The sequence below is a fragment of the Chrysochloris asiatica genome, unplaced genomic scaffold (assembly GCF_000296735.1).
Source record: "Chrysochloris asiatica unplaced genomic scaffold, ChrAsi1.0 scaffold00029, whole genome shotgun sequence".
Lineage (NCBI taxonomy): Eukaryota > Metazoa > Chordata > Mammalia > Afrosoricida > Chrysochloridae > Chrysochloris > Chrysochloris asiatica.
The window spans coordinates 2,329,785-2,354,917 of record NW_006408547.1 but is presented as its reverse complement, the minus strand read 5'-3'; the positions used below and the strand labels follow the sequence as shown (position 1 = coordinate 2,354,917).

Below are 25,133 nucleotides of genomic sequence, written 5' to 3'. Positions count from 1 at the left end.
TGCCCCTGGCCTTGTTTTCACTGATGATATAGAGCTTTTCCATTTTTTATTTCCGCAGATATAGTCAATTTGATTTCTATGCACTCCATCTGGCGAGGTCCATGTGTATAGTCATCTGTTATGCTGTCTGAAGAAGGTATTGAAATAAACAAATTGTTGCTTTTGCAGAATTCTATCATTCATTGTCCAGCATCATTTCTATTACCAATGCCATATTTTCCAATGACTGGTCCTTCCTGTTTGCTCCCAACCTTTGCATCCCAATCACCAGTAATAAGCAATACATCTCGATTGCATGTTTGATCAATTTCAGATTCAAGAAGTTGGTGGAATTCTTCTATTTCATCCTTACTGGCTTTAGTGGTTGGTGCATGAATTTGAATAATAGTGGTATTAACTGGGCTTCCCTGTAGGCACATGGACATTATCCTATCACTTACAGCATTGTACCTCATGACTTATCTGGATATGTTCTTTTTGATGATGAATGAAACACCATTCCTTTTCAATTTTTCATTCCCTGCATAGTAAACCATGTGGTTGTCAGATTCAAAATGGCCAATACAAGTCCATTTCAGCTCACTAATGCCTAAGATATCGATGTTGTGCATTCAATTTCATCTTTGACAACTTCCAATTTTCCCATATTCATACTTCGTACATTCCATATTCTGATTTTCAATGAATGTTTACAGCTGTTTTTCTTAATTTTGAGTTGTGGCCCATCAGCAAATGAAGGTTCTGTGGGCTTTTCTCCCACGAGCTTAACTCTATTCACGTCATCATGGTCAGCTCTACTTTGAGGAGGCATCTGTTCCCCAGTCGCATTTTGAATGCCTTCCAACCTTAGGGGCTCATTTTCTGGCCTTGTATCTGACAGTGTTTCTCTGCTATTCATAGAGTTTTCAGTGACTAGTGATTCAGAAGTAGTTCTTCACTCTTTCTTCCTAGTCTGTCTTTGTCTGGAAGCTCATATGAAACCTGTCCACCATGGGTGACCCTGCTGATTATTTAAAATACCAGTGGCATAGCCCTCAGAATCACAGAAACTCAAGCCACCACAGCATGACAGCCAGACGAATGGTGGCCATTTGGTTTTATGTCGAAAGCACCACACATATGTGTGCATATATCTACACATGATACGACTCATATTTCTTGTGGCTATATACCAAGTACAGGAAGTGCTGGATTATATGGTATTTCTATTTCCAATTTTCTGAGTAAGTGCCATACTGTTTTCCAGAGTGGTTGGACCATTTTGCAATCTCACCAGCAATGTAGAAGGGTTCCAGTCTCTCCACATGCTCACCAGCATTTATTGTCCTCTGAATTTTTTAGATTTGCTGATGTGAGATGATATCTCATTATTTTGATTTTCAGCTCTCTAAGCCATTTATTATCTATCTATTCCCCTCCTGCTGGATGGTTAGGTAGTTTTTCAGTGCTTTACTCATGTAATGGTGAAGTTGATACACTTGTATATGATGTTGTATATACCTTTATGAGAGTTTCTCTAATGTATATACATGAAATAGCACCATTGGATCCTGGATCGTGCCCAGATTGCTTTGCACCAACAGTCTTCAAACAATGTCCCACACCCCTCTCCCTGGCTTTGGACAGCCTATGAGCTAAGAAGTTATATTTACTTTTAAAAGATTACATTTTCAATGGCTAGGTAAGGCAACCGTCTTTTGCTTGTTTGTTATTTATTGCTATGTGCAAGTAGTGGCCTAGATCTTAGTCAAAATAGCAAAGATCTTAATCTTTGTCCTCTTAGAGTCTACAGCGAGTTGGGAGTAAGGACAATTGAACCAAAACAAACAGGCTAAAAAGCCTGTGATTCAAAGGCTAATGATATAAAGGTCCTAGAGGCATGAGCACATTGCCTCTCAGTTATTCCAGATCTGCCCTGATGTGAAATATTAAAAATATTGACAGTGAAACAACTAGAAATGGGTTGTGAATCCATGCAGAAATACAAGGGGGCTTCAGAAAGTTTCTGAACACATGGAATTAAAAAATAATGGAATTTTTCTGTGAACTCTTTGAAGCCCTTTTGTATATGCAGGTAAGTGATAAACCAGTGTCCTTCAAAACTTAAAAATGGAACATTCAGAAGTTAAAAATTTCTACCCATAATCTGTTTTTAACTTATCTTAAACACAGTACTTCTTTCCTGATTGTTTATTTACTTCTTTTGAAAAAAATACTACAAAGCATTTTAACTCCCTCCTTCTCCCAAATTTTCAGTCTTTATAAATATACAGGTTTTGATTTTTGTCTCTTATCCATCCTGGCCAATAAGTGCACACATCCCAACGAGTTCCTGATTTAGTCTTCTCAGGGACAGGCATGTGCCAAGTAGCAAAGCATGCTTTGTTGCAACGTGTTCTGTAATAAAAAACAGCAGGCTATTTCATCGCCCCCTGTGGGCACCAATTTGTTGGCCTAAAAAAAAAAAAAGCATAAAGCGTAAATGTATACTAAATGCATATTCATAACCATTTAAAATGTCTCTCTCTTCTACCAGGCATGTAGTTTGTCTTTCCATCCTGACTATATTTGTCGATTGATTATTAAATTCATCCTCCCCCAGCCCTGTTATGCCATTAATTTGGTGATAAAGAAATACATGATTTAGCCAGTTGAAAGATACTTCTTTATCTTCAGTGTTTTTCCCTTTACTATTGTTTCAAAGGAAAGCCCTGTGATGTGAATACTGAAGAGAGAAAATGTAATTAAGCGTTCATTGTGGATAGTCTTTTTGTTACCTTTGAAGTACTTAAATTAACACAGCAATCTCTTGATTTTGCCTCTGTAGTGGCACTTTCTGAGAATAGCCATATTTGGCTGACAAGAAACAGGCATTACAAAGTGTAAATGAAATAGCTTGATTTTATAGAATTTATTTAAAAGCACATTTGTGTTGAACATAGCCCATTTTGCACTGCTCTGATTACATTTGACTTTTTGCTGACCTACATCAAATTGAAATTGTTTCAAATACAGGCTGCTCAACAGTTCAAGATGGTGTGATTATAAATGGTAAAACGGAAAAGACAAACAGGAACAAAGAAAAAGATTATGGGGTGCTGACCAGATTCCTGCTGTGCTTCCATTGTGTGCTTGAAAATAACTTCTTAAAAATCAAATTATTAATAGAGCCCACAGTAGAGAAAGAAATAGCATGAAGGGTGACTTTTCAGCCTACGAGCCTTCTTTAGGAAGGAAGGAAAATAAAATAGTGAAAATATGCTATGCGACACCAACTGGAAATGACACAAGAAGAGTGCATAGGATGAGGGCATGGTGTGTGCACAGAGGGGGAATGCAAAATAGACAGACATTCTCAAAGCCAGACAATCTATTCTAATGTGATGGGGCCACCCATTCAAACAAGCAACATGAACGTATAGAAGTCTAAATCGTGCTTGCTCAGAAGTGAGTCCTTTTTACAGAGTGAGAACCATAGTGTGCTGTCTATAACGGTTTGTGTCACAAAAAATAGGAGGAAATAGTGACACTTGGGAACACAATTGCTTCAGTATATATTGTATTTGCTGAAAGTTACTATGAGTAAATGGTCAGATGTATCAAACTTAAACACAGAGCCCTTGTTAGGTGACCCCACCTCATGCCGAGTTCTCTACGATAGGTTTTGAATTCTGCCATAGTCCTGGTGTGGTGCTGTGGGTTAATATGCTGGACTGCATGGGTCAGAAGGTCGGTGGTTCAAGCTCACCAGTCACTCCTTGAAAACCCTATATAAAACAGATCGCTATTAGACGCAACTGTCTCGACTGCACTTAACAACAATAATGATCCATAGGTTTCCACTGCCTAACTTTCAGAAGTGTATTGTCAGAACTTTCCCCCTACTCTGTTAGTCTAGAAACTCTACTGAAACCTGCTCAACAACATAGCAACATGCCCCACTGTCCTGTGGTGGCAGGGCTGGAACTGAGCTCTCCTGCACGGAACCACCCTTCACTCAAGGCAAATCTGGTCTTTTCACAGAAGAGTAGATGTGCTAAATTGAATCAAGAACGTTAACTAAACAGAAAAGGAGTCCTAAGGAATAGAACAGTCGCTGAACACCTGCTAAGACACACCAAATGAGCCACAATGAATATGGAAAATAAGGCAGCCCAGCGACTTAGCCCGCAGCACCACACCAGGACTATGGTATAATCTAAAACCTACTATAGAATGTGGAACTAGGTTGGAGGGTCAAAAGGCCACTAATAAATTGTTATGTCATGCATAAAAATCTTGAGAGGGGACTTCCCAGATACCAACCTTATGACATTTCCCACACTGAATACATTGTCAACGTATTTTTTTAATCTTGAGAATAAACATTACTATCTGAGTAAATTAGATACCTGCACTATTTTGAAAGTTCTCAGATTCTTCATTAAATTCAGTGATTCATAACTGACCAATTGTTGCTATTGGTAAGTGCCACTGAGACAGTTCTGATTCAGAGTTTCCACGGAGGGCTGGTGGGTTTGAACCACCAACCTTGGGGTTAGCTGTCTGGTGCTGATCCCACAGCACCACATCAGGACTCTTGAACATAAATTAAGGAAATACATACATTACATTAGTTGTATATTTCAAAGTAGAACAACTATTTGCATTATGTATTAATGTATTTTTAATGCTATAGATTTGTTATGCGTGGTAAGTAGTCATGGTATGAAAATATGCATAATAATTTCTTTTGGAAAGCACTGTCAAACCACTGTTGAAGGTGTTGATGTACTTTAACAGATTTCAAGAGAAAATGAAGGGATATGTCATTAACCTTTTTCTCCTGAAATTGTGTCATTAAAAAAACATATATTGGGATAAAATGTACCATAAAAAGGAGCTCTGGTAGCGTAGTGGGTGTGAATCGGACTGCCAACCTTAAGGTCTGCAGTCTGAAACTACCAGCTGTTCCGCAGGAGAAAGATGAGACTTTCTGCTTCCGTAAAGATTCACAGCCTCAGAATCCCTGTTCATGGTCGCTATGAGTTGGAACCAACTTCACAGCACATAGCTACCATCACCAGTGTACCTTATTATAAATTGAAATATTATTATTCTAAATATTAGGAAGAAAATAATTCAGTGATTGCATAATTTTAGAACTGGAAAATTGTAAAGCTTAAAGTGCTTCAGATAAGTGATAAAGTTTTGCCTCTAAAAGCTCTTTATTTTATCAATAAATTTATAATATAAACCTGTGAATAGCCTTTAAAGGCAGCAAATATGGTACTTAGGGTCGGTAAACAGTGGCTAAAACTAAGATCCTAAGTCAGTGTAATCGTTGTTGTTAAGTGCCATAGAATCAGCTCCAATTTGATAGGTTTCCAAGTGTTTCTAAGGAGTGGCTGGTGAGTTCGAACCACCAACCTTGTGGTTCAAACCAACCTTATATTCCAGGCAATCATCCTCCAGCCCCACACCAGGCGTCCTGCCAATATGATAGCTTTAGGTTTTTCTTTCTTTTTTTTTTTTAACAGAAACTTGAGGTAATGCTGTTAATAATCTGAGGACCGATGAATGGCTTATTTTCTTTTGTAAATTAGGAATTTTTACCCACCCTTCCCACCCTTATGACTTTCAGAACCATTTATTGGTAAGTGGTTGGCACCTAAGACTGATTACTCCCTCAGTCCAATCCAACACGGCACTAGTTTATTGGAAGATATGACTCATTGGCAATGTAGATGAAATCTGAGGAAAACCGAGTTGTCTTCTTCCTTCACTTTTGTTTCTTGCCACAGTGGTTCTTGTCACCTTATTAGAGTCTGAAAAAAAACTACAAAATAACTGTCTCCTCTTCACACTCAGCTTCAGACTAAGCCTGACTTCTGTTTTCATTGCAGACACAGCTAACTCTACACACCAGGCTTTAGTCACCCTGTGTGTGAAGCCGTCCCTTAGGACAGTGCTGTGTAGCATGACAAAACGTCAAGCTGGAAGTGCACATCTAACAAGTTTCAGGAGGACATTCAAGTCCACACACACTTCTTCTATTTATTTCTTACTTTTCTTGTGATTTGGGTGAAAATGTACAGAGCAAAGTGGTTTTCCATTCAACAACTCACACACATTTTGACCCGTGACACTGATTGGAATCCCCACCATGTGATAACACTCTCCGCTTCTCCCTGTGTTTACTGTTTCCATTCATGTTTCTTTCCCCTTTCTACCTGCCTCCTGAACTTTCTCCTTGGGTAAATACTGCCTTTTGATCTCCTAGTGGTCGTTGTCCTAGGGCCTGCACACTTTCCTGGGGTTATTGTTCACCTTCTAGACCTGTCTGTTGTTTGGCTGAAGGTTGAGCCACCAGTTGAGTTCAGTCCCAGGTCTGAAGGGTGTCGAAGGGCCATAGTTTCGACCAGTCCCTATCAGACCTGTAAACCTGGTCTTTTTATGATTTTGTGTTTTGATCCACACTGTTTTCCTGCTCTATCCAGGGTCTCTTGTGGTGATCCATTTCAGCACAGTCATTAGGGGTAGCAGGATAATTATTCCTGGTCTCAGGGTTGTGGACACTGGGATCCATGCGGTTCATTTATCCTTTGGACTAATTGTTTCCATGTGTCTCTACCTTTTTACATCTTCTTAGCTCTAGGCAGGAAAAGACTAGGAGTTACACCTTAGATGGCAGCTCACGAGATTTTAAGAGCCCAGTCACTCACTATTCACTAAAGTAGGGTTTAAGACATCACCTTTGTACACTGCTGTGCCAATTCACCTTGATGTCCCACCCTCCACAAACATTTTTTTTTTTAATGTTTTAAAACTTATTGTGAATTGAGTGAAGGTGTATAAACCAGATAATCGGTTTTACATTCAGCAAATCATACACGTTGCTTCATTATAATGATTGCAATCCCCTCCATGAACCATCAGTTAACAGTAAGGTTCATGTGTCTCCTGCTACCTTCATCATTCCCTCTGCCAGCCTCTCTTGTGTATATTGCCTGATTCAACATTCATGTTAACATGTGTCTACCCTCTAGCCTCTCCACCATCGTAGATTGTTACATTTAGCAAGGAAATCTTTTCTTAACTTTTTATAACAGCCTCCACACACATTTTTAATTATAGTTTGTTTTCACCATCAGGTTGTCATGCTAACCAAATAGTGAAGCTTACATTTTGAAAGTTATTTCCTGACTGAACTTAGCTTTAATTAATAGTTTGAAGATATTTCTAAACTCATATTATTTTTAAATATGTTATCAGAAACCCTCTCAACAGTGTGTTCCCAACTCTGTAAGCTTACTATTTGCTCTTGCAAATCCTCTTCAGCATTTTCCCCAGGAAAACCAAAAGCTTTCCCTTTATGAATTTTGTCTTCTCTCATGTACCATGAAAATCTAGCTCCCTTCCACCTATGAAATGAGAAAGGGCAGGCAGTATCCATGTCTAGCTCTTCAGCTCTGACAATGGGTTTTCTTTTTCTTCCAAGATGAATATATAAAATACACTGATTTAAAAATATATATATATATAGTGGTAAATTATTACTTATGTGTGGTGCTGTAAGGTAAGCACTGGAGTATCAACTGAAAAGTCAGCAGTTCAAAACTACCAGCCACTCCTTGGAAGCCCCATACGGGGTCGCTATGAGTTAGAACCAATTCGAAGGCACTTAACAACAACAATAATAGTCTTTATTTACTTAATAATTGTTGGAGTCTGGCTGTAGCGCTGTAAGATAATCACTGTACTGCTAATCACAAGGTCATCAGTTCAAACCCACCGGCTGCTCCTCAGGAAACCTATATAGGATCACTATGAGTAAGAACTAACTCGACGGCAATTCACAACAAGAACATTTATCTTTTGTCAAATTGAACATAATATTGTTTCTAGCTACTGGTTAAATGTGCCAGTTTATAATTGCATACTATGTGCATAAAGGAGTCCTGGGGTGGACTGCAAGGCCAGTTTGAACCACATGGTTGGATGTTCAGACTCACTAGTTGCTCTTTGGAAACCCTGTATAGGGTCGCTGTAAGTTGGAGCCGACTTAACAGCACTTAACAACAAACAACAACAACAACATGTACATAAAAACAGAGCGTTTTAAAGGGGAAAAAGCTAACTGAAAAGAAAAGAAAGTCATCATTTTGTGAGTGTTAATTACCTTGCTCTCAGGTTGCCTGACCTTGCAGACAACATGCCAACCTCCTGGCCTACCTCCCCAGCCTCCCCCAGCATTCCCCTGACTCCCATGCTCTGAACACGCTCACCTACTCTCCAGACTTCCCACAAGCTTGGTTTCCCAGCCCCTATGTCTCTGGCCATGCCATCTAAAATACCTGTCTCACAACTTTCTTCCTGTCAAAACAGGCTTCTTCTTGGTCTCTTCATATCTTCAGATCAAATCCTTGGACTCATCAGTGTTTTGCCATCTACATGAATAACATTCAAAAGCTACACTTTGTCCCAGATCACCTCCCACAAATCTCAGTGCCCAAATGTGACACCACAGCTGACATCAGGTACTGGTGGGAGGAAGTTGTCACATCACTAGTGCTGCCCCTGCCCTCTCCCTGGCTCCAGTTTGTTTTGATATTCCTGATTTTGACAAAGAAATAAGAACCCTCCCTCGGTTGAGAGGTGGGAGGTGATCTGGTTATCTTTCTAATATGAATGGTACAAAAACATTGGAGATTGAGGAATTTTGCAACTCGCTAGGCCACGCCTTTATAAGGTTTGATTACTCGGGTGTTGGAAATTCAGATGGTATCTTAGAAGAAGGCACAGTAGGGAAATGGAGAAAAAGATGTTCTTTCTTTAACTGATGGCTCCCCTGATGGACCACAGATACTACTAACTGTATCTATCCTTGGTGGGTGGCTTATGCTTCATGCTGTCATTGCATGGCCAGAAAAGGTTGCTGCTCTTATTGGTGTAGCTACAGCTGCAGACAGTCTAGTGATGCAGTTCAGTCAGCTTTCTGTTAAGGTAAAAAAGGAAATAGAAATGAAAGGCAAGTGGGTAATACCTACAAAATATACTGAAGAAGGAACTTTTCATATTCAGTTCAGTTTTATTAAAGAAGCTGAACATCAGTGCTTGTTGCATAGCCCTGTTCCTGTGACCTGCCGTAGAAGATTACTCCATGGCGTCAAGGATGACATCGTACCATACATACATGCAGGTCGCTTACTGAGTCATCAGCACAGACATAGATATTGTCATCAGAAAAGATACTGATCACCTAATGAAGGGAAAAGCAGACATTCAACTTATTGTTTACACTATTGACGTCTTAATTGATAAGCTTCCAACTTCAACTTGAATTACATCATGGCCTATGCACTGTATTGTGTTGTTGCCTAGAATCACATTTTCAGTTTGTATGTAAACTGTACTACAAAAATTGTAAGAGAGAGAAAATGAAAGGCATTGATAAACTTTAGAAGTTTCTTCCCCCATTTCCCCTCAGTTTTGTAAATATCACATGAGCATTTATTCAATAATGTATTTGCACAAATGGTACACATTGTGAAGAAAGTACTAGCTGCTATTTAGAAATAAATTTTCTTCCTTCAAAAAAAAAAAAGAAGACCAAGAAGGCAGTCTTGTTTCTTGTATTCACACAATTTAAAACAGGCAGTGACTCGGTGAGGAGGTATAGAGCTTGCTCCTGTCTGAAACTTAAGGCTGTCCAACGGGTGTTCTCTCTGAGGCCTCTTCACAGAGAAGGGTAACTGTCGTTCAGTGGGATAGCTGCCTAGGAGGTCTAGATAGAGAAAGGATCCAAAAGAACCAATCTCCCACCTGGAATAGCAGAGCTTCCAAACTTTCCTGAGAGAAGTGAGCCATTGTGACTTTTGTGAAAGCAGCAGTCCAAATCATATACAAACAAAATGGAGGACGCAGTGGATGGAATGGTGACCGCCAACATGGTAGGTCTGTTTCTAGCATCATGAAAAATCTTAATAATATTAAGGCGGACACTAACTTCCTAACTCCAATGGCAAAGGTCTTTATAAAAGACAGAAGGGAAGAAGAAATAAAGAGAAGGGGCAGCCCCAATCTAAGGAACCCCCGGAACCAGGAGAAGCTGGAAGAGACAAGGCAGAGTTCTCCTCGGAAGCTTTCTGAGGGAGCACAGCCACGCTAAATCCATCAATTTGGACTTTTGGTCCCCAGAACTGTGAAAGAGAATATGTTTCTGTTGTTGCCAGCCCCCAAGCTCATAGAAATTTGCTTTGGCAGTGCTATGATATCTGGAAATCGGATCTATCAGCAGGACCTATAAGAGCTGAAAACCAGAAATACCGAGCCAATCGCTGTTCAGTGCATTCAAACTCCATACAGCCTGGGTGTGCAGAGGAAAGCTGTGTTCAGTCGTTTCTATGACTGTGGCCTTTCAGAAGCTGATCATCAGGCCTTTTTTCTGAGGTACCACTGCATAGTTTCAAACCACCAGGTTGTCACTGTTAGTAGCCTAGCAAGAGCTCAGCAGGGAAAAAGCCTAGAGTGCTCCAAACAAGCATTGTCCGTGCTCTGATGTGAAAGTGGAAGATATATTAAACAGGCCATGGTGGACCCGAACTTGTGTAACACACATGAGCATTTATTCAAAAGTAGCTTGAGTTTTAGATGCCTATTCTATGGCACTGCAGGATAATGCACTAGACCACAGGGTCAGCGGTTCAAACTTACCAGCTGATCCTTGGAAGGCCCTATACAGGGTCGCTATGGGTTGGAACTGACTCCACAGCACATAACAACAATAACAATACTGAATTGATGAGAAACCTTGGTGACACTGTTGGATAAGCACGGAACTGCTAATTGCAAAGCTGCCAGTTCAAACTCACCAATAGCGCTGTGGGAGGAAGATGAGACTTTCTGTAAAGATATACAGTCTCAGAAACTCCATATAGGGTTGCTTCAATTCATAATCAACTTGATTGTAGTGGGTTTATATCACTAGTAGAAATAGTAAGCTGATGTGCTAAAGTGAATCAAGAACTTTATTCTAGTTTTGTATGCCTAAGTTGGTGGTTGTGTACTTTCATGTGGGTTAAGGCACTGGACTGCAGAGTTGCTTTGAACTGTAAGGTTGATGGTTCAAGCTCACTAGCTGCTCCTCAGAAATCCTGTACAGGGTCACTATGGGTTGCAGCTGACTTGACTGCACTTAAGAATAAGAACCAACTACATGTCAGAATCCTGGTGTGGGGCTGTTGGATCAACGTATATACTAATAACAAGATCCGTGGTTCAGACCCACCAGCCGCTCCTCAGAAACCCTGTACAGAGTTGCCACAAGTCAGAACCGACTCGATGGGGCAACAACAACAACATATTACATATCAGAGTTGTTACGAGGAATATGATATGAGAAAATGATCATTGTAATTCTTTAACTCTTATTATTATACTGGAGTCCTGCTGTGAGTTAATGTGCTAGACCACAAGGTCGGTGGTTCAAGTCCACAGGGTTGCTGTGAATCGGAACTGACTCAATGGCACTTAACAACAACAACAACACTATTATATTAGAAATGTTTTTTTTTTAAATGAAAGCACTAACTCTCAGAATGAGCTAATGGTGGCTTCAAATGTTCATAAATGGGCAAATTTCCGTGTGAGCTAAGCTCTTCTAACACTTTATACCCAGCTGCGGATCTACGTCTCCATAATTTCACTGTGAGAGCTCCTACTAGTCAGTCCGTCAACTACAGTCCAGGTAGACTGGGGAACCTCACATCCCTGCCAAGGAGCAGCCTACCATCTGTTGGTGTTGGGGAGGTCATTACAAATAAAATCTCCACAAAGGCAGAAGAGGAAGAGAATGGTTTTGTTATTAAAGAAACATTGAACCAACCTGCCTTGTACATCATAGGCATTTTACTAAAGGCAGAAAAAAACCCTCACCCTTTGATATCACCAGGCAGATACAACCCATTACATACATGTTCTCATGAGCAATGATGACTGGTCCTCAGGAAGGGGACTCGGCACTGGAATTTGTTAAATGGTTCATTCTAAATTCTCCAGGGAACTGGAGTGGCCATCTATGTTAGATAGCTGCCTTGACCCAAAGAAACAGTAGAACTTTTTTATATCTCGATGGCAAGCAGGTAGTTTCACACCTTAGGGACAGTGCAGAGGCTGACAGTGCAGACCACACCAGGCGCCACTATCGGGGGGCGGGGTGTGAGCCCGGAACGGCTGTCCATAAAACCTTTGTGCAGTATGAGCTGGGGCACTGGTGGGGGCGATGTGGCACGCGGCCCGCTGGGCTGGAGTCGCGACACCAGGTTCTGATACAGGAAGACGCAGCCTATGGGCACCAGCATTGTCCCACAGGCTTTGTGACCACTACCCCGAAGTCAGGGTGGTCCTCGCAGCGTGGATGCGTCTAGAGGCATCACGCCCCAGGTGCCCCAGGGGGCTGGGCAGAAAGCTGTCCGGTCTGGTATGGGAGGGGATCCTTGAGTTGGGGGTGGGGGTAACCCATGAGTTACTGAACTGGGTAACTGCTAACCCTAGCAACGCAACTGCCAAGTACCTAAATTAAACTCCCAGCGAGAACGGAAGAGACCGGTGCTACCCTCTTAGGTTCACAGTCCAAAAAGCATTTCTGGGTTATAAAACTGGTGAGAAGCTTATATAGCTTTTTTTTTTTTTCCTCTGTGGTTTTTTTAAAAAAAAAAAATGAACATATTTTATTGTTTTGCAAATGTATATATAAAGCACATATTCCAACTCAACAGTTTTTGCTTATATAGTTTAGGGACAGTAAACACATTCTTCATGTTGTGTGATCATCATCAATATCTGTTGCCAAATTTTCCATCATCATAAACAGAGAGTCAATGGTTCCTAAACAATCTAGAATTACATATGAGGGGCATTCAGAATGTTAATAGGAAAAATCCATCTTTTAATCCTACTTTCTACAAACTTTTTGAAGCCCCTCTCATACATCTCAAAGGTGAAAGGAAGAATTGACAAGTTTTTGGAAAATGAAAATTTCTAAGAAACAAAGGGGAGAGTCTCCCTATTTTCACTAGGGAAACTTATTTTTGGGGTTTTTTTCTTTTTAGATTTGTGAGGGTAGATTTGTGCCCTTAGATTGCAAAGATAGGAAAACTGGTTATGTTGAACACAAAGTGTTTGACCAAGTGTGCAATGAGTAATAGAAGTATAATATATACTGGCAGAAGGACACATCATGGTGGGTGTGTATCTCTGAATTTGGAGTGAGGATACAGAGAATTATTCCCATCTGTTAATATAAGACTTCTGTAATATTAGAGTCCTGGTGTGCTGCTATAGGTAAGCACCTCCTCTGATATTATTTATCATCTTTTCAAGCTGAAGTTTGGGTGCATCATGACACGTCCAATTTAGAATAAGGCTGAATAGATCTGTGTCTACATGTGGCACTGTAGGATAAGCCTTAGGCTGTTAACCATAAGGTGGGCAGTTCAAATCCACTAGTCGCTCCTCAGAAACTCTATAAAGGGTCCTCATGAGTCAGAACCAACTCAAAGGAACTTAACAACAATAACACCAAGTGTCTTAGGTGGGGCACACCTTTTGATGTCAGTAAATATCTGTATTTTCTTTAAATTGTAAAATTCCAGAGACTATATCTATGAAGAAGAGAGGAGTTAGCAATTGTCTCAAGCCAACCATGTCCTACTGTCAACATTCAATGATGGGATTTTGTTTCTGTTTCTGTTTTTCCCTCGTGTTGATTTGCTAACTCCAAAGGCAGTGGTTGGAACCCATCAGTTAATCCATGGGAGAAAGATGAGGCTGTTTCTATAAAGACTGACCATATCTGAAACCTTATATAGGATCACTATGAGTTAGAATTGACTCAAGGACAGTGGGATTTGGTTTATATATGCATTATATATCATTACCTTCTCCCTAACAATCTCTCTGCTGTAAGCATTCTTGCTAAATTGTTTCAATTTGTCTTCATTCTTGAGTTTTCTAGTGCTGTTGTTGAGTGGGTTCCTATTCACAGAGATCCTATATAAATTTTCCAAGGAGTGGCTGGTGAGTATGAGCTGTCAACATGTGGTTCAAACCAACAGCTTGGTACAGTGCTTACCTATAGCAGCACACCAGGACTCTAATATTACAGAAGTCTTATATTAACAGATGGGAATAATTTGTTTAAAGGGAAATTAAAAGGAAGGATATAAATTTTAAAAGAAAAGGTTATAAAATGAATGTGGAACTTAAGAGAACATAAAGTTGAAAAGGGTCTATAAAAATTAAAATACCTTTTAATGCTACTTTCTTGCTATTTTCCTTCTTTTAATTTCTGTGCCCATTCCAAAAGAAGTATATGCTTTATCTGTTTATTTTTAGTATGGGAATTTAATTTGGGTGTCTTGAAATACCAAGAAAAGGGAATAAAATCCATTATTCCTGACACAAAGCCAGGCACCATTAGCATTCCAGAAGTACTTCCTTCTGGCATTTTCTCTGTCATTCCTTTCTTGTACATAGCTTCACTTCTATCATATGTAATGTTTTATTTTAAATTTGAAGTGTTGAATTACAACACTGTTAAAATCTGTAAGTGCATCCACCATCTATTGCCATGTAACAAATTACCCCATAACTTAAAGAAGTATTAACAAACATTTGTCACCTCACACAGTTTGTGTGGGACAGGAATGGTAGAGAGGCATAGCTGGGTGGCTGCAGGTCTGTACTTCTTGATTGCTGCATCAGTGTGTTGGGGTGGGGGGAGGGGGCGGCTATAGTCACCTGAAGGCTCTTGGGATTTCCAGGTGGGTCACTCACATGGTCAATGAAAGGAGCCCTCACTTACTTGCTGGCTGTTGTCAGGGGTCCTCAGTTTGTCACCACATAGGCCTTCACACAGGTGGGCTTGAGTGGCCTCACAGCCTGGCAGCTGCCTTCCCCAAGGGCAGCTGATTCAAGAGTGAACAAGGTGAAAGTCACAACATCTTTTATTACCTAGCCTCATAGGGTATTGTTGTTGTTGTTAATTGCTGTCCAGTTGATTTCAACTCATGATGACCCCCTGTATGCCGAGCAGAACTGCCCATAGGATTTTCGAGTCTGTGACCTTTTAAAAAGTATAGTGGCACTCGCTTTGGCTATACATATACTAAAGTTGGAATGCTGCAGAGAAGATCAGCATGGCTCCCGTGCAGTGATGACATGCAAATTCGTGACGCGTTCCATATCTTTTTCAAAATAAAACTGTAATTAAAAACAAAACAAAACTATATTGGCAGGCTTCTTTTCCTATGTGCCTCTAGGTGGGATCAAACTACCAACCTTTGGGCAAATTATTGAGAGTTTCACCATTTACACCACCCAGCAATGGCTAACCTCATAAGTTGCACATCAAAATTTGCAAGACTTATTGGTTACACAAGAATGTCATATTATTATGGGAGGTACTACACAGGGCTTGAGTTTCTGGAGGTGAGAATCACTGGTGGCCACCTTGGAGGCTGGTTACTAATATGGGAATGTTTAATGGCTGCATAACTGGTATTATATATTTATATACACTTGGTATGCATGGCTTAACATCCACCAGATGCTCTCTGAAATAGAACATTATATAATGTAGACATTGTACCAACACCATATTAGACACAGGAGAGATGCATGCAGGCTGGTCGCTGTGCTAGCCTGGAACCCACACCTGAAGTCACCCTGCGAGCTCCCTACCTTCCTGCCTGCCTACCTACTTTGACCACCCTCTTCAGTGGTTTTTAAGGTACCCTCGCCCAGTCTCCACCTGTCCCGTTCCTCAGCCACCACCTCCCTGCCTCCTGCCTTCACTGGAGCCAGGATACTGCTACTATATGAGTAGATGGGTCTCCCTGGGCCTGGCCTTTACTGCAGCGTGTCATCAGATGCCTGCCATGACTGGTCAGCAGGTCCCTGCCTGAGGCAAGCTGAGTGGGACAGACTGCTGCCTATAGACTCCCAGACCCTTCCCCCTGCCACCCTTCTGTCAGGACAGATGCAGGACCCTGAGAGCTAGTGAGAAACAGATCTAGTACTTAACAAAGTGCTTCACTATGTCTTTCTCCATTCTCCAACAAGAACATCTAAATTCTAGTTCACCAGCCGCAACTCAGAAACCCTACACAGGGTAGTTGTGGGTTGGAATTGACTCGATGGCTCTTATCAAATACAATTTATATATATATATTTGTATTATTGGGCCCTCGTATGGTTTTATAGAATAAGCACTGGATAACTACATGGTCATCTGTTCAAAACCCAACAGCTCTTGTAAAACCTTATACAGGGTTGCTATGAGTCTAACCAACTCCACATACACAACAATAACAGCAATTGCATTATCTTTCATGCAGTTGGATATCTGTATTTTCACAAGGTTGGATATTTATATCAATCATGATATTTATTACTATAAATATTGTGAACATATTTGTATATTAAGATTTTCACAAGTATTTCAAATAAGTTTTTCAGGATATACTGTCAGAAGCATGATGGTTGAACAACAAAAAAACACCTTTGTTTTCTTAATTAAATAGGCTTCATAAAACAAAGGAGTTCTAATAGCATAGTATGGCACTGTGGACTAATACTCCAGACTGCCAAGCCATTTGAACTGCAAGGTCGGTAGCTCAAACTCACCAGCTGCTCCTTGGAAACCCTATACAAGGTCACTGTGGGTCAGAACCAACTCACTGGTACTTAACAACAGGGAGCATAGTGGTTACTAGTGAGGTTGCTAATCTCAAGGTCAGCAGTTCAAAGCTATCAGTGTTTAAACGGGAGAAGGATGAGGCTTTCTATAAACATTTACAGCCTCAGAAACCCTAAACAGGGTTGCCTTGAGTCAGAACTGACTTCACAGCACATAACCACTACCATAAATCAAATTAATATTTTTTATTGTCCATTTCAATTAGCATATATATTTTCTTTAGTAAATATGTGATAAATACCTTTAAATGCATAAAATAATGATCCACAACTGCATATTTGATTTTAATTTAAAGTACTGAAGATACAGTATATTTTAGGTAGATATTTTGTGTATATGTGGCATGTAGATTTTTTCACTCTCATTTAACCGTTTTGTAGATTCTCCTGAGTTTGTTTGTGGCTGTTATTTTGGACAACTTAGAACTTGATGAAGACCTAAAGAAGCTTAAACAAGTAAGTAACGCACAGGCAATTATATTTTTTCAAATCTACATTTTTACAAAGAACAAGCATGTACTTACAGGTACTATTAAAGTAGTTTAAATTTCAAAGTAAAAATAGAATAGAATTCAATAAATTAAGGCATTCTGAATTGGCAAAATGATTTTTATTTAAATTTAGCCTTTATCCGTTATCAATAAATGAAATTTTATATTGCTCTATAATTAGTCTAGGAACTATTTTATATTATTATTTTGAGTGAAAGTACACTGGAATAAAAATATTGAATTTTGAGCTTCATTTCCTATTTCTATTAAATGAAGGATGTTTAGAAATGAAATGCCTCAGGGTCAGATTGTTGTTTTACATCATTATATGTAATACTCTTGATCTTCTTCATAAAGATAATACACATCAATTTCTCTGTTGTCTAAGTACCAAGAGAAAAGTTAGACTGGGTGCCCATAGTGATTATAAGAAATAGGATACAGTAAATGATCTAATGTATGCCCAGTTTACAAACTATGTATTAATCATGGGACTAGATCATTGTTCCCCAAAAGTGTAACTGGAAATGTGTGAAGGTGATATTATTGAGTGCTTTAACAGCATGAGCTACCATTCTCTCCTACTTTTTGTTACCTAGAGAATAGTAGGCTTGGGAAATATGGCTTTAGTGAAGAGTGTTTTATTGTTATTAAGTGCTGTCGCTTTGATTCCAAGGAATGGCTGGCTATTGGGTTTGAACTGTCTATCTTGTGGTTAAGAGTCTAGTGCTTATCCTACAGAGCCACACCAGGACTACAGTAAAGAGTATGACAGGACTTCAAAAAGTTCATGGAAAATGGAATGAAAAGAGTGGATCTTTTCCATGAACTTTTTGAAGCCCCTCTTACAGACTTTGAGAAGCAGAGTTGTGAGAGAGGACATCACCGGATCAGGTGACCTGGGATCGCCTTCTAAAACAGTGCTAGAGTATTTGGAATATTAACAAAGAGACCCAAGGCTCTAAAAGAAATCCAAGTGAGGTTCATATGAAGACCTCATACATTCAACATTTTCAATATATGTCAGAATTGTCTGTTTTTTATAACTCAGGGATATAATCTATTAAACTTCTTGTGATTTTTATGGCTAATGAGAACTTTCAGCATTTTATCTTGTTAATCTTCAGAGTCTATGCTTTTAAACAAGGATAGTTTAATAATAATAATAATAATAATAAATTGACGTAAAGATTTCTTTTGTGAGCATTCAAAGAAAGCAATTTTCGGCCCTGAAACTCTACAGGCAAAATGGTTATCTATGGACGATGTTGTTATGTGCCACCAACTCGGCGCTGACTCCTAGTCACCTGGTATAGCATCTCCAAGGAGCAGCTGGTGGGTTTTAACCACCAACCTTTGTGGTTAGCAGTCTAGTATTGATGCTACAGCACCATACCTGGACTCCATCTATGTTATTGTTGTTGTTAAGTGCTATCGAGTCTGTTTTGACCCATAGCAACCCTGTATAGGGTTTCCGAGGAGCAACTGGTGAGTTTGGACAGCCGACTCTGAGGTTCAAACTGACCTTGCAGTCCAGTGTTTTATCCCACAGTGCTACACCAGCACTTCATCTGTGGTTTGGTGGAGATTATATTATCCAGACCTTTTCAATTTGTGTCAACAGTGATAGTTTATTAAAATGAAAGTTGTAAAGATCTTTAAATGCCACTCATGCAATTGCTTTATGTTGTATCTAGTTGTGTGTGTGTGTGTGTGCACATGCGCATATGTGTGTATTCAAAACTGAAACTAATTAACCATACAATTAGACATAACCAATCAAAGCTTGCCTTAGTGTAACCCCCTTGACTCTGCTGTACAAATCCCATATTTAGATGCATGTTTCCAGTATACCACAAAGTGAATGGCTTTAAAGTACGGGGTATTTGTCATACTGACTCCTTGGAACTCTGAAAGAAGAACTGTTGTATGCCTTTCTCTTTTTAGCGGCTTCCAGCAGCCCATGGCTACAACTATATCTGCCTTCAACATCACATAGTCATTCTCCTCTTTTATAAATTATCACTCAGATGGGATTAGAATGCACACTACTCCAATTTCAAAGATCCTTTTCCCAAACAAAGCCATGTTCACAGGTATAAGGAATTAGAACCTCAGCGTCCCATTTTTAAGGGAATACAGTTTAATCCACAGCCATCTTCTGTCCTCCAAATGTTCATGTTCTTTTCGCATGCAAAATGTATTAACTCCACCCCAGCATCCCCCAAAGTTTTAACCCACTCCAGCATCAATACTAAGTCTAAAATCTTCTCTTTTAAAACAAAAATAGGTGAAACTCTGGATATAGTTCATCCTGACATAAATTTCCTTTCTATCTGTGAGTCTGTGAAAGTTAATATGCAAGTTTTCTGCTCCCAAAGCATAATGGTGGGACAGATAAAGGATAGAGATTTTCATTCTAAAAGGAAGACACTGAAGGAAAACAGTCACAGTGTCAAGCAAGTCCTAAACCCAGCAGGACAATGTCATTAGCCTTCTAGGCTTGAAAATTACCCTGTATTCTCCTGGTCCACAGAAGGAGTGGAGTGGTCCCACTCTCTTGGTATTTGGTGGTAACCCCATCCCTCGGAACTAAGGAGGTGGTCTAGCCCTTCCATCAAAGTGTTCTAAAACTGAGTAGGCAGTAGCCCTGCCCTTAAGACCCAGCTGCTGGCCTCTCAACTGCTCTTGGGATTATGCCTTCCTCTTACAGTCAAGTAATTTTATCAACCATAAGAATTCCAGGAAGAGCACTTTCCTTCATTTCAACCCTTCATTCACTGTAAGCTGGCAGTGCTTCTGCTGAGATGCTTGACTCTCTTCACCAGTCCAAAGTCTGATCTCCTTTAGCAATCAGTTGTCTAGCCATACTCTTGCTGTCTACTCCAAGCATGCTTTGTTCATTTTCATAACATGAGTAGGTAGTCTTGGAATCTCCAACCCTTCAGTGGCTGGTTCCCTTTCACCATTCATTCTCAATCTCTCTTTTCCTCCACATTTAATCATAAGCAGCAAGGAGAAAGCAAGCTCTGCCGTCAAGGGTTTACTTAGAAATTCCCTTAGTCAAATATCCAAGCTCATCACTTACAAGCTCTGCTTTCCATCAGACACATTTTAGGCCTCCCCTGAAGCACTTTTAATATCCACTATTCTAGCAGCAACATTCTTTCCATGATGATAGATTTCTCTGTATTTCACTCACTACTTTCTGAATTCTCACTAGAATTAATTTAATGTTCATAATTCTGCCAATAATTTCTTTAAGACCATCTAGTCTTTTACTATCAAGTACCTCAAAACTCTTCCAGCCTGTACCTGTTTTCCAATTCCAAAACCACTTCCACCTTTAGGTATTTATTACCAGATTTCCACTTCCCAACCAAATTTTGTCTTAATCAGGGTTGTTTAGGAATATATATATATATATATATATATATATATATGTATATATAGAGAGAGAGAGACTGATAGACTGGTTCTGTTTTTCTAAACAACCCTAATTAAGACAAGGGTATGCAAAAAGATAGAAATCCTTAAAAAATATGGTGGCACTGCAGGTTAGTGTGCTGGACTGCAAAGTCCGTTTGAACCACAAGGTTGGTGGTTCAAGCTCACCAGCCAATCCTCAGAAACCCTACACAGAGTTGCTATGACTGATTCAATGGCACTTAACAATCACAGCTACAAATATATCTACACAAGCACAGGAACAGTGTAGTGGGTTACATGCTAGACTGCTAATGGTTTGAATACACTAGCTACTCTGTGGGTGAAAGAGGAGGCTTTCTGCTCTCCTAAGATTTAGTCTCAGAAACCTTACACGGAGTCTCAATGGGAGGAATCTACTCAGTGACAGTGGGTGAGTATATACACACACACTCTTACACAAATTTATAGACTGTGCATGAGAGAGAGACATTTATTTATAGTTTTAGTTTTAAAAATTGATGCATAAGATTGTGGGGACTGGGGAGACCAAAATCTGTAGCTCTGTTAACAAGCTGGGAATCATGGCAGTCCTATCTAGTCACAGTTTTGAGTCTTTCTTTCTCAGGAACCCTTACATTTTGCTCTTAAACACCTCACCTAATAGATGAGGCCCACCCATATAATGAAGGATACTGTACTTTAAAGTAAGGTCAACTGATTTAAATGCTAATATCATGCAAGTAACTTGGTTATAGTATGTAGAATAGTGTTTGACTGAACAACTGGGCACTATAACCTACAAATTTTGACATATAATATTAACTATCGCTTCATGCTGTTTATACATAAGATTTTAGAATGTCCTGATAAGTTCCACTGACATAGAGACAAAATGAAATTTTCTATTTTTCTTACTGGCTCTATTACCGTGTTCAATTTGGTTTTAAATGATCTTTGGTCAAGTAAACTGGTGTATGGTTCCAGCTCACATCTGTAGCATAGTTTTTATGCTGCTGGTGGTGGTAGTGATGTGTCATGGTGTCGGTTCTGACTCATAGCTACATAGTGAAACAACCCTGTATGTCACAGATTTTACCTCAGAGTTCATGTGAATGAAACCCATTGACGTTGATTTTTCAAATATTTTTTGTTAGTTTGTTAGACCTTATATGTAGAACATTTATTAGTTGCCAAATGATAAACCAAAATTTAAAAAAAAAAATCACAACTTTGATTGACATCTGAATTTCTTCCTAGACGATACAGTTTTAAGAGACTCAGTGACACTTTACTTTGAGTAGATATCATTTATTATAAAATCCTCTTATTTAATTATTTAATAGATATTAGTGATGCTTTGAAATTCTTTTTCTAGAAGTTCTATCATCAGAAATGATTATCCTATTGTTGTTGTTAAGTGCCATTGAGCCATGGTAGCTTGAAATTTATAGTAACCTCTTAGAATGTTTAGAAATTTTTTGAACATTGATTATTTCAATTATAAATAAGGTGACAAATCCATTTTAATGAATACTTTTCACATTGTCCATGATTGCACTGTAACTACATATTCGTTGAACTCATTAGACTCATCACTATCTCATTAAACAACTGTAGACCAAATATTATAGTAAACTATTATGTTCCTGGTTCCTTTCATTTCTGTATGTTGTTATGTGTCATCGAGTAGGTTCTGACTCATAGCAACACTACCCACAATAGAATGACACATTGCCTAGTCTTGTACCATTCTGACAATTGTTATGTTTGAACCCACTGATGCTGCCTGTGTTTCAGTTCATCTAGTTAGGGATCTTCCTTTTTTTTTGCTGACCCTCCACTTTTCGAAGCATGTTGTCCTTCTCCAAGGACTAGCCCTTCCTCATAATATGTACAAAGTATCAGAGATGAAGTCTCACCATCCTGGCTTCATAGGAGCATTCTAGCTGTACTTCTACCAACACAGATTTGTATGTTCCTCTGGCAGTCCATGGTATTTTCAGTATTCTTCATTAACGTCATGATTCAGATGCATTGATTCATCTATAGTCTTCTTTCATCATTATCCAACTTGCACATGTATATGAGGTGACTGAAAATACCATGGCTTTGGTATGGCCCATCTAAGTCCTCAAACTGATATCTTTGTTCATGAACATTTTAAATAGGCTCTTTGCAACAGCTTTGCCTAATGCAATACATCATTTGATTTATTGACTGCTGCTTCCGTGAGTGTTATCTTTGACAACTTCAATCTTTTCCCCATTTATCATAATGCAATTTGTTGGTACAGTTGTGAACAGTTTTGTTTTCTTTACATTAAGGTTCAATCCATAGAGAAGGCTTCACCAGTAAGTATTTTAAGCCCTCTTAGCTTCCAGCAAGCAAGATTATGTCAGCTGCATATCATAGGTTGTAATGAGTCTTCCTTCAATCCTGATGCCATGTTCTTCTTCATATCATCCAGTTTCACAGATTATTTGCTCAGCACATAGATTAAATAAGTATGATAAAAGGGTACAACATTGATGCATACCTTTTTTTATTTTAAATCATTCAATATCCCCTTGTTCTGTTCTAACAACTGCCTCTTGGTCTATTTACAGTTTCATTATGAGCACAATTAAGTGTGCTGGAATATGCATTCTTTACAATGTTATCCACAGTTGAATGTATTTGCATAGTCAGTATAACACAAGTAAACATCTTTCTGGTATTCCCTGCTTTAAGCCAAGTTCCATCTGACATCAACAGTGGTACCTTCATTCTACTTCCTTTTCTGAATCCAGCTTGAATTTCTGGCAGTTCTCTGTAGATGTACGGTTGCAACAGTTGTTTAATTTTCTTCAGAAAATTTTTATTGTATGTGATATTAATGATATTACTAATGATATTTCTACATTCCATTAGGTCACCTTTCTTAGGAATGGGCACAAATATGGTTCTCTTCCAATCACTTGGTCAGGTAGTTATATTCCAAATTTCTTGGAATAGATGAATGTATACCTTCCAAATTTCTTTGCATAAATCAGTGAGCACCTCCACCATTGCATCAATTTATTGAAATATTTCCATTTGTATTCTGTCCATTCCTGGAGCCTTGTTTTTCACCAATGCCTTCAGTGCAGCTTGGACTTCTTCCTTGAATAACATCAGTTCTTGATTATATATATGGTTGAACACCAACCAATTCTTTTTGGTATGATGCTTGTGCATTCCTTGTATCTTCTTTTGATGTTTCCAGTATAATTCAATATTTTGCGCATAGAATCCTTCAACACTGGAAGTTGAGGCTTGAATTTTTTTTCTTCAGTTCTTTCCCCTTGAGAAAAGCTGAGCATGTTCTTTCCTTTTGGTTTTCTAATCCCAGGCCTTTGCACATTTCATTAAAATACTTGACTCTGCATTCTTGGAATGCCTGCTAAAATTTTATGTTAAGTTATTTTCCTTCATCATTTTTCCTGTTACATTAGTTTCTCTGTCTTTAAGAGCAACTTCCAAAGTCTCTTTTGTCATCCACTCTGATCTTGTCTTTTTTCATGTCTTTTTAATGACCTTTTGCTTTCTTCATGTACAATGGTCTTAATGTCATGCACAACTCTTATGGTCTTTGGTTATTAATGTCTAATGTATCAAATATGTTCTCGAAATCACCTCTAAATTTAGGTGGAGCATACTCCATTTCATTTTGGTTCTCATGAGCTTGTTTTAATTTTCTTCAACTTCAGTGTGAACTTAGATATGAGCAATTATCCATTGATCTATTCCACAGTAGGACTCTGGCCTTGCTTTGGCTTATGATACTGAGCTTCTTCATCATCTTTTCCCACAAGTGTAGTCAATTTGATTAGTGTGTATTCCTTCTGGTGAGGCCCAGGTATGTAGTAGACTGTTATGTTGTTTATAAAAGTTATTTGTAGTGAATAAATTATTGGTCTTGCAAAAATCTATTATGTGATCTCCAACATCATTTTCATTACCAAGTCTATATTATTATATTATGGATCCTTGCAGTTTGTTTCTAACTTTCACATTCCAATCACCAGTAATTATCAATGCTTCTTGGTTGCATGTTGTATCAACTTCATACTGAAGAAATTGCTATAATTGTTCAATTTCATCATCACTGCCTTTAGTGGTTGGCCCATAAATTAGAGTAAGAGTGATTAACTGGTCTTACTTGTAGGTGTATAGATATTACACTATTAAAGATAACATTGTACTTCAAGACAGATATTGAAATGTCCTTTTTGATGATGAATGCAACTCCATTTATCTTCAATTTGTCATTCTCAGTATAGTAAACCATGATTGATTTTCAGATTCAATATGGCCAATACCAGTCATTTCAGCTCAGTAATGCCTAGAATATCGATCTTTATGCATTCCATTTCATTTTTGGCAACTTCCAATTTTCCTATTCCTACTTCATACATTTCACATTCCAATTATTCACAGATGTTTACAGTTATT

General features: G+C 38.9%; 1 protein-coding gene and 1 pseudogene across 1 annotated transcript in view; both read left to right on the top strand.

Annotated features, from left to right (window-relative positions):
- NALCN (sodium leak channel, non-selective) overlaps positions 1-25,133 on the top strand; it is a 535,846-nt gene that overhangs the window by 327,329 nt on the left and 183,384 nt on the right. Inside the window, exon 14 of the mRNA XM_006846666.1 lies at positions 17,122-17,196. Coding sequence (XP_006846729.1) covers positions 17,122-17,196 — 75 coding nt within the window. The remainder of the gene's footprint in view (positions 1-17,121; positions 17,197-25,133) is intronic.
- On the top strand, positions 8,649-9,322 carry LOC102816565 (annotated as a pseudogene).